The sequence below is a fragment of the Vigna umbellata genome, chromosome 3 (assembly GCF_029865625.1).
Source record: "Vigna umbellata cultivar VRB3 chromosome 3, Vumbellata_1.0, whole genome shotgun sequence".
Lineage (NCBI taxonomy): Eukaryota > Viridiplantae > Streptophyta > Magnoliopsida > Fabales > Fabaceae > Vigna > Vigna umbellata.
Genome location: NC_142167.1, coordinates 26,271,325 through 26,285,972, shown reverse-complemented (window position 1 = coordinate 26,285,972; position 14,648 = coordinate 26,271,325). Strand labels below are relative to the sequence as shown.

The following is a 14,648-nucleotide window of genomic DNA, read 5'->3' as shown; positions in this document are numbered from 1 at the left end:
ATAAATTAATTTTTAGCCAATGTTCTAAAATTTGAACCACAAATCTACGCTACATTTTAAACATTTAGTATATAAGGTTGTCTGAGTGGTCAGTGGAATGAAGTAAGGTTGACCTATTGACTTTTAGACTAAGAAATGCCTAGAGTCATATGCACAACAACAAAATTAAGGTCTTGTACAAAATTTGAACCACAATGTTGTACAAAATTTGAAGCACAAGGTTGTGTGAATGTGAATGAAGTAAGGTCTACCTATTCACTTTTAGACTAGGAAATACCTACAGTCATGCACAACAACAAAATTAACGTCTATACAATGCAGAAGACTATAAAAAAGACCATAAATCCACAATGTCTACCTTAAGATTCATTCCACAAATTTCGGATACTTAATTTTAATTATTAATAATGTGATGAATTTCATTTTTATTTTAAAATATTATAGAATTAATATATAATGATATCTCGTAAAGGAATAACTTTTTAACCAATATATAGTTATTTATCATTGATTAATAGTTTGATGTTTTGAAAAATACGAAAGTTAACAACTTTAAACTACAAAAATATAAAGCAATATATATATATATATATATATATATATATATATATATATATATATATATATATATATATATATATATATATATATTGCAAAAAACTTATTAAAAATAAAATGATAGTTAGGAGCTCTTGAAGAAGCATCACTATATATAAACCTCTGAAAGTATAACCATCTTATCAAATTTATCCAATCTTGGGGGGGTTCTGTGAGATTACCAGTGATTGAAGAATTGATTCATAGCAGCCATGGTGTTCTTATTTCCAAAGCTTCAGCCCATTAAGCTCATATCATTATGGTTCCTTCTACTTGTAATGGCAACTTCTCTCCATGCAACACTGTCTTCCTCACTCTCACTTCAATACACAGAAGCCAACGCTTTGTTGAAGTGGAAAGCAAGCTTTCACAACTCAACTCATACATTGCTATCTTCATGGCATGGCAATACTTCTTGCAATTGGCTTGGACTTGCTTGTGACCACTCAGGATCAGTCTCCAACATAAATCTCACAAACATTGGATTAAGTGGTACGCTTCAAACTCTAAACTTTTCATCACTTCCAAACATTCTCACTCTTGATATCAGTTTGAACTCCTTCACTGGAAGCATTCCTCCTCAAATTGGAGTGTTGTCCAAACTCACTCATCTTGATTTAAGTCACAATCATCTCACCGGTACTATCCCAAATTCTCTCGGAAAGCTATCAGTCTTGTCACATATTAGCTTGTGGAATTGCAGTCTTACAGGGTCTATTCCAAAATCTATAGGAAATATGGCAAGTCTTGTATATCTAGATTTTACGCAGAACAACCTTTATGGACATATTCCTCACGAAATTGGAAATTTGTCAAACTTAGAGAATTTGTGGTTAGCAATTAATAACTTAGACGGTTCCATTCCTCAAGAAATAGGTAAGCTGCAGAACCTAAAGGATTTATATATATATAACAACAATTTATCTGGAAACATTCCCGTGGAAATGGGGAAGTTGGTCAACTTGACCTGGTTATGGCTTTTTAACAATAATCTTTCGGGTTCTATTCCTCGAGAAATTGGAATGATGACAAATTTGCTTCAAGTTGATTTGTCCAGTAACTCTTTGTCAGGTACAATCCCCCCTACAATTGGAAATCTGAGCAAATTAAGGAATTTATACATATATACCAACCATCTCTCTGGTTCCATTCCTAATGAAGTGGGGAAACTCTATTCTCTTATGACAATCCAATTGTTAGAAAATAATCTCTCTGGACCAATCCCATCTTCCATCGGTAACTTGGTGAACTTGGATTCTATTCGTCTTAATGGAAACAAACTCTCCGGAACAATTCCTTCCACTATTGGTAACTTGACAAAACTTACCACACTTGCTTTATTCTCAAATAAGCTTAGTGGACACATCCCAATAGAAATGAATATGCTTAACAACCTGGAAAAATTGCATTTATATGACAATAATTTCATTGGTCAATTGCCTCACAATGTTTGCACTAGCGGAAAGTTGATAAACTTTACTGCTGGTAGAAACTATTTCACAGGTCCAGTATCCAAGAGTTTGAAGAATTGCACTAGCCTCATAAGAGTGAGGCTTGAACAAAACCAATTGACAGGAAATGTGACGGAGGATTTTGGTGTGTATCCAAACTTGGATTACATAGATCTGAGTGATAATAACTTTTATGGCCATCTTTCTCCAAAATGGGGGAAATGCCATAATCTCACAAGCCTCAAAATCTCCAACAATAATTTATCAGGAAGCATTCCACCAGAACTAATTCAGGCAACCAATTTACATGTACTTGAACTGTCTTCAAATCACCTCGTAGGAGACATTCCCGAAGATTTAGGTAATTTGACCTACTTGTTCAAACTCTCTCTCAATAATAATAATCTTTCAGGGAATGTTCCTATACAGATAGCATCAATGCTAGATCTTGACACTTTAGAGCTCGGAGCAAATGGTTTTTCTGGCATAATTCCAACTCAACTCGGTAATTTGGCCAAGTTATTACACTTGAATTTGAGCCGAAATAAATTTACGGAAAATATTCCATCCGAGTTTGGTAAATTAAAATATGTTCAAAGTCTCGATCTTAGCATGAACATTTTGAGTGGAAAAATACCACCCGTGCTTGGACAGTTGAAAAGCTTAGAAACATTAAATCTCTCACACAATCATCTTTCAGGCGATCTCTCCGGCCTTGACGAGATGAGAAGTTTGATATCTATTGATATATCATACAACCAATTACAGGGTCCACTTCCCAACATTCCAGCCTTCAAAATGGCTACAATTGAAGCATTGAGAAATAATAAAGGCTTGTGTGGTAATGTCTCAGGCTTAGAACCATGTCCAACATCACCTGACAATTATGAAAATCATCATAAGGCTAGCAGATTCATATTGGTATTTTTACCCATTGGTTTGGGCACTTCCATGCTAGCGTTATTTGTCTTTGGAGTGTCTTATCATTATTATCGAAGCTCAAAGAAGAAAGCACATGAAGATGAAGAATCACCAGGTCAAAATCTCTTTTCGATATGGAGTTTTGATGGAAAGATGGTGTATGATAACATAATTGAAGCCACAGAAGATTTTGACAATAAACATCTCATTGGAGTTGGAGGACAAGCGAGTGTTTACAAAGCTGAATTGCAAACAGGTCAAGTTGTTGCAGTTAAGAAATTCCATTCAGTAGAAAATGGAGAAATGTCTAACGTTAAAGCTTTCGCAAGTGAAATTCAAGCTTTGACAGAGATTCGACACCGTAACATTGTGAAGTTATACGGGTATTGTTCTCATTCCCGATTCTCGTTTTTGGTGTATGAGTTGATGGAAAAGGGAAGCATTGATAAGATTTTAAAAGACGATGAAGAGGCAATTGCATTTAATTGGAAAAGGAGGGTTGATGCCATTAAAGGTGTGGCAAATGCTTTATGCTATATGCATAATGATTGTTCACCTCCAATTGTTCATCGAGATATATCAAGCAAGAATGTTCTTTTGAATTTGGAGTATGTGGCTCATGTCTCAGATTTTGGAACAGCCAAGCTTCTTAATACTAATTCAACAAATTGGAGTTCATTCGTGGGAACTTTTGGATATGCTGCTCCAGGTTAATTCCTTACTTCTTTTATACTCAGTACATAATAATGATTCTGTAACTTTTCTTTGTTAGTGTTAAACTTGTACCAAAAGATTATGATAGGCTTGTGGCTTGTTTTATTTTTGTGAAATATTATGATAACTCCTTCATCTGGCTACAGAACTTGCATACACAATGGAAATAAATGAAAAATGCGATGTGTATAGCTTTGGGGTATTAGCACTGGAAATAGTTTTGGGAGAGCATCCTGGAGATCGTATAAGTTCATTGTTGACATCTTCATCGAATGTGATGGAGTCAACACTTGATATTACTTCATTGATGGATAAGTTAGATGAGCGTCTCCAACATCCTGCAAAACCTATGGCTAAGGAGATAGAATCAATTCTAAGGATGGCAAATGCTTGCTTGACTGAAAATCCTCGTTCTCGCCCTACCATGGACCAAGTTGCCAGCTACTTTTCAAAGTACAAGTCATGTTCATTCAATTGATTCCACATCGTCATGAAGAAAGTTCAAATGTTGAATTTATGGAATATGCATTACATTGTAATTTTATTTCTTGTCTTGATGTTCCGTGACTATTCTTGTCTTTTGTATTTGAGTTTGGTTTGGTCTTGTGTTGTTTAATTGGTATATTCAGTTCAGTGTTGTGGGTTTGTTTTAAAAATATTGTTCCCTATTTATATATATATATATAGTCTTGGTGTGCCAAAGTCTTACAAAGTGGTGGTTTACATTTTGAATTCGAATTGGTTTTAATTTCATATGCATATAGCCTTGATACACTTCGAATTCTCATTAGGTTTCTGTTTTTTATAAACAGAAAGATTATGACAATTTTGTTAGTGCCTTTTTTTCTTATAATGATGCAGTCAGCCTTTCCGAATACTTATTCCTTCTTCAGTTTAACTTGCAAAGGGCAAAAGTTGCAATGGATATTTGAAGTGAATTTTTTACTTATTTATTGTTTACAAAATTGGGCACATGATTAATTATGGAAATATTGGGGCCATTGTATGGGACAACTTGTTATATAGGACAGTTTCTTCCCATACCTCAATAATTTTAATTCGCACCCTCGTAAATTATACTGTTTCAGATTATAAAATTGGAATGTAAATTTATATTTTAAATTATATAAAATAAATTAATTTTTTATTTTGTATTTTGGAATATAAATTTTGGTATTTTGAAATGTATAATCTGGATTATATATCTAAAATCTATTTGTTATCTTTTATTTCAAAGTATAATTTGAAATACAAAAAATTATATACAAAAATTTATAGGTGTAGGTTGAAACTATGGAGGTGCATAACAATGGTCGTTGTATAACCATTTAATTTAGAGGGTTACTCCCTGCACCACCTCACTTTGCTTTCTGCACCACCACATTTTTTTTAAATTCCAAAACTATTATTTATATTTTAAAATATCCTACATCCTCACCTCTTTCCTTCAACGGATGTCAACATCCTTTGAAGAAAAAATTCTTCAATAGATATGGTACATCGGTTAACGGATGTGCCACATCCTTGAATTGTTTTTTTTTAGTTTTTTAAATTTATTATATTTTAAATTAATATATAAATATTATTTAATTTTTTTTAAAATTATTACTTAATTATTTATAAATTTATTTTATTTTATTTAATAAAATAATTATTATTAATTTAATTTATGTATTATTATTTAAATAATAATTAAAATATTTTTTATAAGTATATTAAAACGGATGTGTCACGTCTGTTAACGAATGTGGCGACATCAGTTGAATTTTTTTTTTTGTTTTTTTAGTTTTTAGTTTTTTAATTTTTGTATTTTAAATTAATGTATAAATATTATTTAATTATTTTAAAATTATTACTTAATTATTTATAAATTAATTTTATTTTATTTAATAAAATATTTATTATTAATTTTAATTTATATATTATTATTTAAATAATAATTAAAATTTTTGATATAAATCTACTAAACAGAGTTAACGGATGTGGTGACATCCATTGAATTAGTTTTTTTTTTAGTTTTTAGTTTTTTAATTTTTTATATTTTAAATTAATATATAAATATTATTTAATTTTTTAATATTATTACTTAATTATTTATAAATTAATTTTATTTTATTTAATAAAATAATAATTATTAATTTAATTTATATATTATTATTTAAATAATAAACAAAATATTTTTTGAAAATCTATTAAACAGATGTGGCCACGTCCGTTGAAGTTTTTTTTTTTTTTTAAATAAAAACAATAAACTAAAATATAAAATATGTAAACGGATGTTAACCTCCGTTCATGGATAACAACATCCGTTTCACCTTCAATGGATGTAGACATCCGTTTTATAACAAGGACAAATTATGTATGTAATGGTGCAGAGAGCGGTTGGTGGTGGTGGAGGGAGCAACTCCCTTTAATGTAGTCCACGCTAACTCATTATGGGCCACTTGTATTGGAACCCCCATAAGAGGGGTGCAGGAGAAAAAATGGAGGTGCAGGAAGATATGGCCTCAATATTTTAATTCAGCCCATTTCTTTTTTATTTTTCATTTTTGACTAAATACCTTCACTAAAACACATTTTTCGTTGCTCTTTTAGGCAAAAAGGAAGTTTCCATTGAAACGTTTACTCCAATGCAAAACTAAAATGTCTTTAATAAGTTTTCCAATATAAAATTGAAATACATTTTTGTTTTAAACAAATATTATTATTTTATCTTTTCTCTCATTGTTGTAAAAATCTAATCATTTTTTTAGTTCATTTGTTCTTTTAATTTATTCATTCAATGGTCGGATTTCTAATTTAGATGGGTGTTAGTCGTTAGTTCATTGATAAAACTAGATGAAAATTTTTATCTGTAATGACTCTCTGAAATTAAGTTAATAAGAATAGAGGATAATGTGACAATAAAAAATAGTACAAAATAAAATGTGAATGTCAATATGGAGAAATTAAGTATTTATAGGTGTTTTGAATCTATAGAAGATATATTAATAAGTTTTGTTGATTTCGTGTTAAATAATAATTGAAGTATACATATCTCATAAATAACAATATTATCTTTCAATATTTTAGAGATATTATAATAGTTTTTATTACTTTTAGACCTATTAATTTAAATTGGTTATATAAAAAAAATATTGCATCATACTACTATATTAACATCAACTTCTTAAATATTTAATATATTTATTTTAAATAATTATTCTTTCTCTTTGAGTCTATGCAACAATTCACAATATGTAATATGTATGATAGTTGTCCTCGACTTTTACAATGAATAATTTAAATTTAATTACATTAGTTATCTTTTAAGTGGCGTAGAGGATGTCGAAAACATAATAAAAAAAGAAGATAAAAGAATGTCAAATTGTAAATAAGCTGTAAATTTCGTTTTCCAATAAAATTTAGCTAATAAAGGAGAGAATATTAACAAAATCATATCAGAAATGTGTTTCTAACATTTCTTTACTTTATCTATCTATAAAATAAATGATCATATATAATGCTTAAGAGTGTGTTTTTTGTTTAGAAAAAAATTGAATTATTTAGCTAATCTAAAATTATATAAAGATGACTTCGTTATAGATCAAATATAATTTTTAAAATAATGAAATATTATAAAAATAAATAAACTGTAATGATATTTTGAGATTTTTAAAAATTATATTTATGGTGATGACTCCTTTATAAAGAGTAATAGTTTCAGAATTGTATGTGTAATGTAATATATATATATATATATATATATATATATATATATATATATATATATATATATATATATATATATTGTACATATTTAAAAAAGACAAATGTCCGAGTAATTAATTAAAAAAACTCATTAGTGTAATTTATTAGAAAAAAAATAAACACACCTCTTTCATGAATTTTGGTTCTTTCCCTACCTAGCTAGTACAAGAAATATATTTACAATATCATTCTTTTACATTGGCTATTTATTACAAAGGTGAGTGTAAAATAATATGATGTAGAGATTTTGAAAATAAATATAAATGCTCTATATATAATTGATGTAAAAAGTATTTTAGCATTAGTTAAAAATAATTAAATTAATTAAAGAATTCTTCCTACGTACGTCTCTTTCATACTGTACTCTCCTTTATCTATCCGCCCCTATCTTCCTCTTTCTATATCTCTTATATACCTTTTCTTATGTCCTTGTCCTATTTACTAATTAAATATAAATTTATGTTTCCATTAATTAATAATGAAATACGACCATGTATGCTTTTTGTTTTAAGATTTGTATTGCCATAAATCATATTAAAGTGTTAGATTTATTTTCTAGTTATTGATTGTCTAAAAAAATTGGTATAGTTTATTATTTATCTTTTTTAATGTCATATTTTTAAAATTTCCAAATATTTAGTTTAAAAATTCTACCCTAAAATTTCGCTTTTAAAATTACTTAAAAACAAAATTTTATATAAGTAGATATAAAATTTTCATCATTCTGTCTGAACAGGACATTTGAAAAAAAATAAAAGAAGGCAGATTATAAAAATTTAATTAATTTTAAATTCCTTTAACTTAAAAAAAAGTACCCAAGTTTTCATCCACATTTGAAGACTAATTAATGAGGTGGCGTTGACGCTTTTAGTGTTTTGTTGTGTCGTTAAATGCAGTGCCGAAAATACAGGTACTTGCTTATGATTACCTCTTCTTCTTTCTTTGATCGTGATATATACTAATATAGAGCGTGAGTTACGTATATCAGAATATTCTTATATATGTATAATGCCATCTATTCTGTTGAACATTCAGCCTCTCAAAGAAAACAAAATTATATATATTTCTGTGGCAGAAAATTACATTTTCTAGAAACTACTATAGCCATACGAACATTATATATCATTTTTATGTTTTATTTTTCAAACGTCGAGTTTATATATCTTTTTAAAAACAAAACGATTAATTCATTTAACCTTCTTATAACTTAGGGTTTAGCCTCTATTATATAATTTATAATTGTTCTCTAATTTATAAGAACGATGGGTTTGTTCTCACTTTTATCTAAATGTCTAATAACTAATTTAAAATTAATTTTTTTATTGGTATATGGGATAACCTTATTGATAACAAAAATATAATACCAATAAAACATAAGTTTAATTTATATATAAGATATTAATATCATTTCAACCTAAAATATATGTAGTAATGAATTTATTTTACTTTTTTTTTTACATCTGTTCAATTTTATTATCACTCATTATTATTTAATGTAGAATTTCGATTTAAACTTAATTTTTTTTAATAATGTATAATTAACCTGGTGCATTGACTAATCAAAGACATTTTGTATGCATAAATTAGATGATATTGTAGAATGAATGAAACCGAATAAATAGGTGAAGAATAGAAATAGGAGTGGTAGGTGATGGAAAAATAGGTTTGGTTTGAATTGAGTGTTTAAGCATAAATAATAAGCAGCATTTATACAAACTATAAGAAGCCGTAATGGCAGATGAATATGGACCTATTGATGGTGTTTGACAAAATTGACAACTAAACCGATACCCCTAAACTCAATGCTGGATTATGGAATTAATGTCTTTTGAAAAATAACAACAATTTATTTAATAAGATTAAAGATTGAAAGTTTTTTTTTCTTGTCGTGTTTCAAACGAAGTTCATTTATAGCAAAACAAAGTTTACTTGTTTTGTGTCTTTTCGAGATTGGAGATTGGTATATGAACTTGTTTCCTTAATTAATTCTTTTATTATTTACTTCTTTTGGTTAGTTTGATATTTTTATCAATAAAATGTTTAATCAAATTCTTTCATTTTAAAATTACCTTAATAATGTGATTTTTAAATATTTAATTAATAAAGTCCCTCGATTTTTTTAAAATATAAAAAAGTAACGATAATTACTTTTTAATTGTTGAAGATTTTACTTAGACTATCTTATAAGAAAATTAAGGTAACGACTCGTTCCAAATGATATCAAACAGGCCCAAAGGGAATGAAAACCTTCTATAGGATTCTGTTCAAAAATTATATATCTATATATTAAAAAATAAAGATATCATTTAAATTAGAGAGAAAACAACAATGATTTTCGTATAAATAATAATATTAAATGCGAAGAGAGTTAGTAAAACCAATATATTTGGAAGACAAGAAAAATTTATATAAATTTGCTAGCTTTTGAAGTTTGGAGCCCTATGCAAAATGTTTGTTTGCATTTGTTATTCTAGGGATTTGTGACCTTGAGATGATAAGAACGATGAAGTTACTCGTAGATGATACTTTGACAATATTTTTTTGACAACATTTTAACACTATTTACGTGTCATTATGTGATTGGTCAATGATGGTGTTTATAATTATTATTATTGATTGTGAAGTAATTTTAGACCAATCACAGAATGACACGTAAATAATGTTAAAATGTTATCAAAGTATCAATATTCTTAAATATTTACTTAGTTTTGCAAATTCAATATACAAACTGAGTTTCGACTTTTTTATTTTTTTAAATATCTATTTAAATGGATATAATGTGTTGAAAAGCTTTATGTAACAACATAATCACTGTTTAATTTAGATCATATAAGACTTATGTTTTATTTAAGATAAATTTTAAACAAATAAAGATTTTAAGTTTAGAAATAGAATATGTTTATTTCTTGTTTTAATTAAAAAAATTAAATTTTCTATAAGTTTAAAGATTAACAAAAACTTTATTGTTGTACTATAGAATATAGTCCCATGAAGATAAATGGATAAGGAACAATATAATCTTATTAAAGTTAAGATTTGGTAAGTATATCATTTTTTTATTCTCCAGCGAAAAACAGTTCATACTTACAGTTATGGATTTCACCAGATAGATACAGACAGAAACGTTAACCATAATAACCGTAAAACAAGTTCAAATATTTGTTTGGAAGAATTTAATTTTTGTTTTGAGATTCCCAAACTTATCATAACGAACAACTATCGCCGAACTTGAGACAATTATAGAAACTTAGAGATTAAGGATATTATCAGTTGTAAGAACCTTTTGACATTCATCAAAAGACGATCGAGAAGAATTTTAACCCCAATAATAACTACAAAAAGTATGACGAGTAATAAAAGAAATAACAACGAATTCATTAATTAAAGAAAATATTTTGAATTCATTAGGATATTACATGCAATTATTCTTTTAAAACTTAATCTCGTATATATGTATAATTTACATGTTATAAGATTGTAGTATTAGTTCGAGTGAATTTATTATGCAATATTAATATAATATAGTAAATAGTCGGTATAGTACAATAAGTATTAACGTATGTTATTTTAGTTCAATAATAAGAAAAAAAATTACAATCTTTAATACAAAAGATTTAATTTCGTTAACTTTGTTTGAACTCTGTTAATAGCTAAGGTAATTAAAGAGAATGGGCCACATCAGAAAGTAATAGGCCCAGTGGCCTTTAACCCAAAACGCACGAAATAAACCCAAAACGCAAGAAGCTTTCGTTATAGGTCGAAAGCTGTCTCGAGAACAGAAAGACAGTGTGTGATAGGAAGCATCGAGTGGGAAAGGGAGATTCTAGGGCTTCATGGAGACCCGTCACCGGAGCGAGGTGCTACCTTCACCGGAGGCAAGGAAGAAGACCGGAGGAGCACGGATAACAGGTTAGTAAACAAAACTCCTAGCTTGATTTAAGAAAAGAAAACTGATGTTATTATTTGAAATGAGCATGAAAAATTACAACTGTCTGTGTGAGGGAAAACTCTATTTATAGAGTTCAAGAGGGAAGGGAAAACAAACGGAAAACAAAACAGAAAACAGAATAACTAAACCTAACAAGGTTACTGTATTCAAAAACAGTAATCAAATAAAACTGTAATATTTAATAGCCTCCCCTCAAGCTGGATGGTGTATAGTTGCCAGTCCAAGCTTGGGAACAATCGATCCGAACCGAACTCGGTGAGGAAACTTGGTAAAGATGTCTGCTAGTTGTTCATCTGAGCGAATGGGAAGAAGATGTAGAAGGTTAGCTTGCACTTTTTCACGAACAACATGGCAATCAAGCTCTATATGCTTGGTTCTTTCGTGAAAGCTCTGATTATGAGCTATATGTCTGGCTGATTTGTTGTCACAGTATAGAGCTGGAATTCCAGCTTCCTTAATCTGTAAGTCCTCTAATAGATAGTGAATCCATTGTAGCTCGCAAGTAGTGGCTGCCAAAGCACGATATTCAGCCTCAGTAGAGGACCTGGAGACAGTGCTCTGTTTCTTTGATTTCCAAGAGATGAGTGATGATCCAAGGAAGACACAGAAACCTGTAGTGGACCTCCTAGTATTTGGACAAGTTGCCCAATCTGAATCACTGAAGGCCTTTAGCTGTATGGGAGAGTCAGCAGGAAAGAATAATCCTTCTGAGGGTTTAGACTTTATGTACCTAAGGACATGCTGGATAGCCCGATAATGATAATCAGTAGGAGATTGTATAAATTGGCTTAGCAAATTAATAGAAAAACACAAATCAGGTCTAGTGTTAGTGAGATAAAGCAACTTCCCTATCAATCTTCGATAGGAGGTTGGATCTTTCAAATAGCTGTCATTTCTGTACAGAGTACTCGTGTCACTCAAAAAAGGAGTTGAACAGGGCTTGCAATTCAGCATTCCTGTCTCTTCAAGTATGTCTAAGGCATATTTTCTTTGAGACAAATGAATTCCTTTCTTGGACCTCGCCACCTCCAGCCCTAGGAAATATTTAAGTTCTCCTAGATCCTTTACTTGGAATCTGTTATGCAAAAGGCTTTTTATGTGACTGATTTCTGTCATGGAATTCCCTGCTAATATAATATCATCAACATAAACAAGCAAGGCTGTGAAACCAGTAGGTGTGTCTTTGATAAAGAGAGAGTGATCACTTTTTGACTGTATATAGCTAACAGAGGTGAGGAAACTGGACAGCTTCTCAAACCACTGTCTACTAGCCTGTTTTAAGCCATATAGGGACTTAGTTAGTCTGCAGACTTGACCTTCTTTGTGAACATTAAGACCAGGGGGTGGTTCCATGTAGACTTCCTCTTTTAGGTCTCCATGAAGGAATGCATTATTCACATCTAGTTGATGTAAAAACCAGTTTTTAGAAGCTGCCAGTGCAATGAGTAATCTAACGGTAGTTAGCTTGGCAACAGGGGAGAATGTGTCCAAATAATCTATCCCTTCTTGCTGGGTGTAACCCTTAGCAACTAGGCGGGCCTTGTATCTTTCTATGGTGCCATCAGCCTTGTATTTAATCTTGTAAACCCATCTGCATCCAATTGCAGTCTTCCCTTGAGGAAGCTGTGTTAGAAACCATGTGTTATTGTCCTGCAAGGCTTTAATTTCTTTGCGCATTGCTTCTGCCCATTCACTCACCCCTTTGGCCTCATTATAAGAGTGGGGCTCACTGTTAGCAGTGATAGCCATGGTATATCTTGAGTGTTTTTCTGTCAAAGAATCACAACATAATAGATCAGAAATGGGGTAAGGTGTTTTAAATTTATTTTTCACAGACAAGGATTGATTAACCTGATGAATGTAGTCATCTAGATATCCTGGAGGCTTTCGGATCCTATCAGATCTCCTGTAGCCATGATCCCCTTCACTGTTATTGATTTCATTATCAATCCTATTCTCTTCAACAACATCATGCTGTATCTCTTCTTCTGCACGCCTTTCATCATTATTGGAGGCAGGACTGCCTAGGGAATCATGGAAGAAAGTGATTCTGTCAGCTTCTTCATCATTCACACTTGGGTTGTTCTGCTGATGCTTCCAAGGAAAAATGTCTTCATAGAAAACAACATTCCTGCTTATAAAAAGTTCTCTAGTGTTGATGTCAAGGACAATATAACCCTTGACTCCACTTTTGTATCCAAGGAAAATTCCTTTCCTTGCTCTAGGGTCAAGTTTGGTCCTGCCAGCTTCTAGGGTGGAAGCAAAACAGAGACATCCAAAAGTCTTTAAGTCTAAATAAGTGGGGGGAACATTATAGATACGATCATAAGGGGTTTTATTGTTAAGAATGGGAGTAGGCAATCTATTTATGAGATAGACTGCATGGCTCACAGCATAGGACCAATAGCTATTAGGGATGTTGGATTGAAACATAAGACTACGGGTAACATTTAGAATGTGTTGGTGCTTACGTTCAACAACAGAGTTTTGCTCAGGGGTCTCCACACAACTAGTTTGATGACTAATACCATGCAAGTCATATAAATTGACACAGTTGAACTCGGGTCCATTATCAGTTCTAACAGTCTTAATCATTTTTCCAAACTGATTCTTAATTTTAATAATAAAATTCTGTAATAAGTCTCTAGTTTGGCCCTTGGTGTTCATCAAAAATATCCATGTATGTCGGCTATAATCATCAACAATAGTAAGAAAATATTTATGCCCATGAACAGAAGAAACAGAAAAAGGACCCCATATGTCACAGTGAATCATTTCAAAACATGCAGTAGATAAGGAATTGCTTATGGGAAAAGGCAATTTATGTTGTTTAGCATAGTGGCAAACATCACAAACAGTATCATTATTCATTTGAACATAAGGAAAATGTTCACAAATCTGTTTGACAGTCTTGTGTCCAGGATGGCCAAGTCTATAGTGCCATAGATTTACATCAACATGTTTAAAAGAAAGAACAGATCCTGGAACAATGCACTGGTTAGGATTCTGAAAATTTTGTAGATAGTAAAGGCCCTTGTAAGAGTTAGCACACCCAATCATCCTCAATGTAGAGTTCTCCCTTATCTGACAAAGCTCAGAAGAAAAAATTAGGCTACAATTCAAGTCTCTTATAAGACTTTGAACAGAAATTAAATTGAAAGAAAAATCAGGGATATAAAGCACATTAAAGATAATAAAATCTTTAGAAAACTGAACAGTTCCTGCATGTTTGGCAGTAATAACAGAATTATTAGGCAATTTAACAG

The 14,648-nt window shown here is 30.4% G+C and overlaps 1 protein-coding gene across 1 annotated transcript; it reads left to right on the top strand.

Moving 5' to 3' along the window:
- Positions 1–764: 764 nt before the first annotated feature.
- On the top strand, positions 765–4,385 carry LOC124848003 (uncharacterized). Its single transcript, XM_047325607.2, has 2 exons — positions 765–3,678; positions 3,830–4,385. Exons 1-2 carry the CDS (start codon positions 810–812, stop codon positions 4,159–4,161), a joined length of 3,201 nt encoding a protein of 1,066 aa, XP_047181563.1. The 5' UTR covers positions 765–809; the 3' UTR covers positions 4,162–4,385.
- Positions 4,386–14,648: the final 10,263 nt, after the last annotated feature.

Coding starts and splice junctions, on each gene's coding strand:
- LOC124848003 (XM_047325607.2), top strand. CDS start 810: ATGGTGTTCTTATTTCCAAAGCTTCAGCCCATTAAGCTCATATCATTA. Junction 3,679..3,829: donor TTTTGGATATGCTGCTCCAG/GTTAATTCCTTA, acceptor ATCTGGCTACAG/AACTTGCATACACAATGGAA.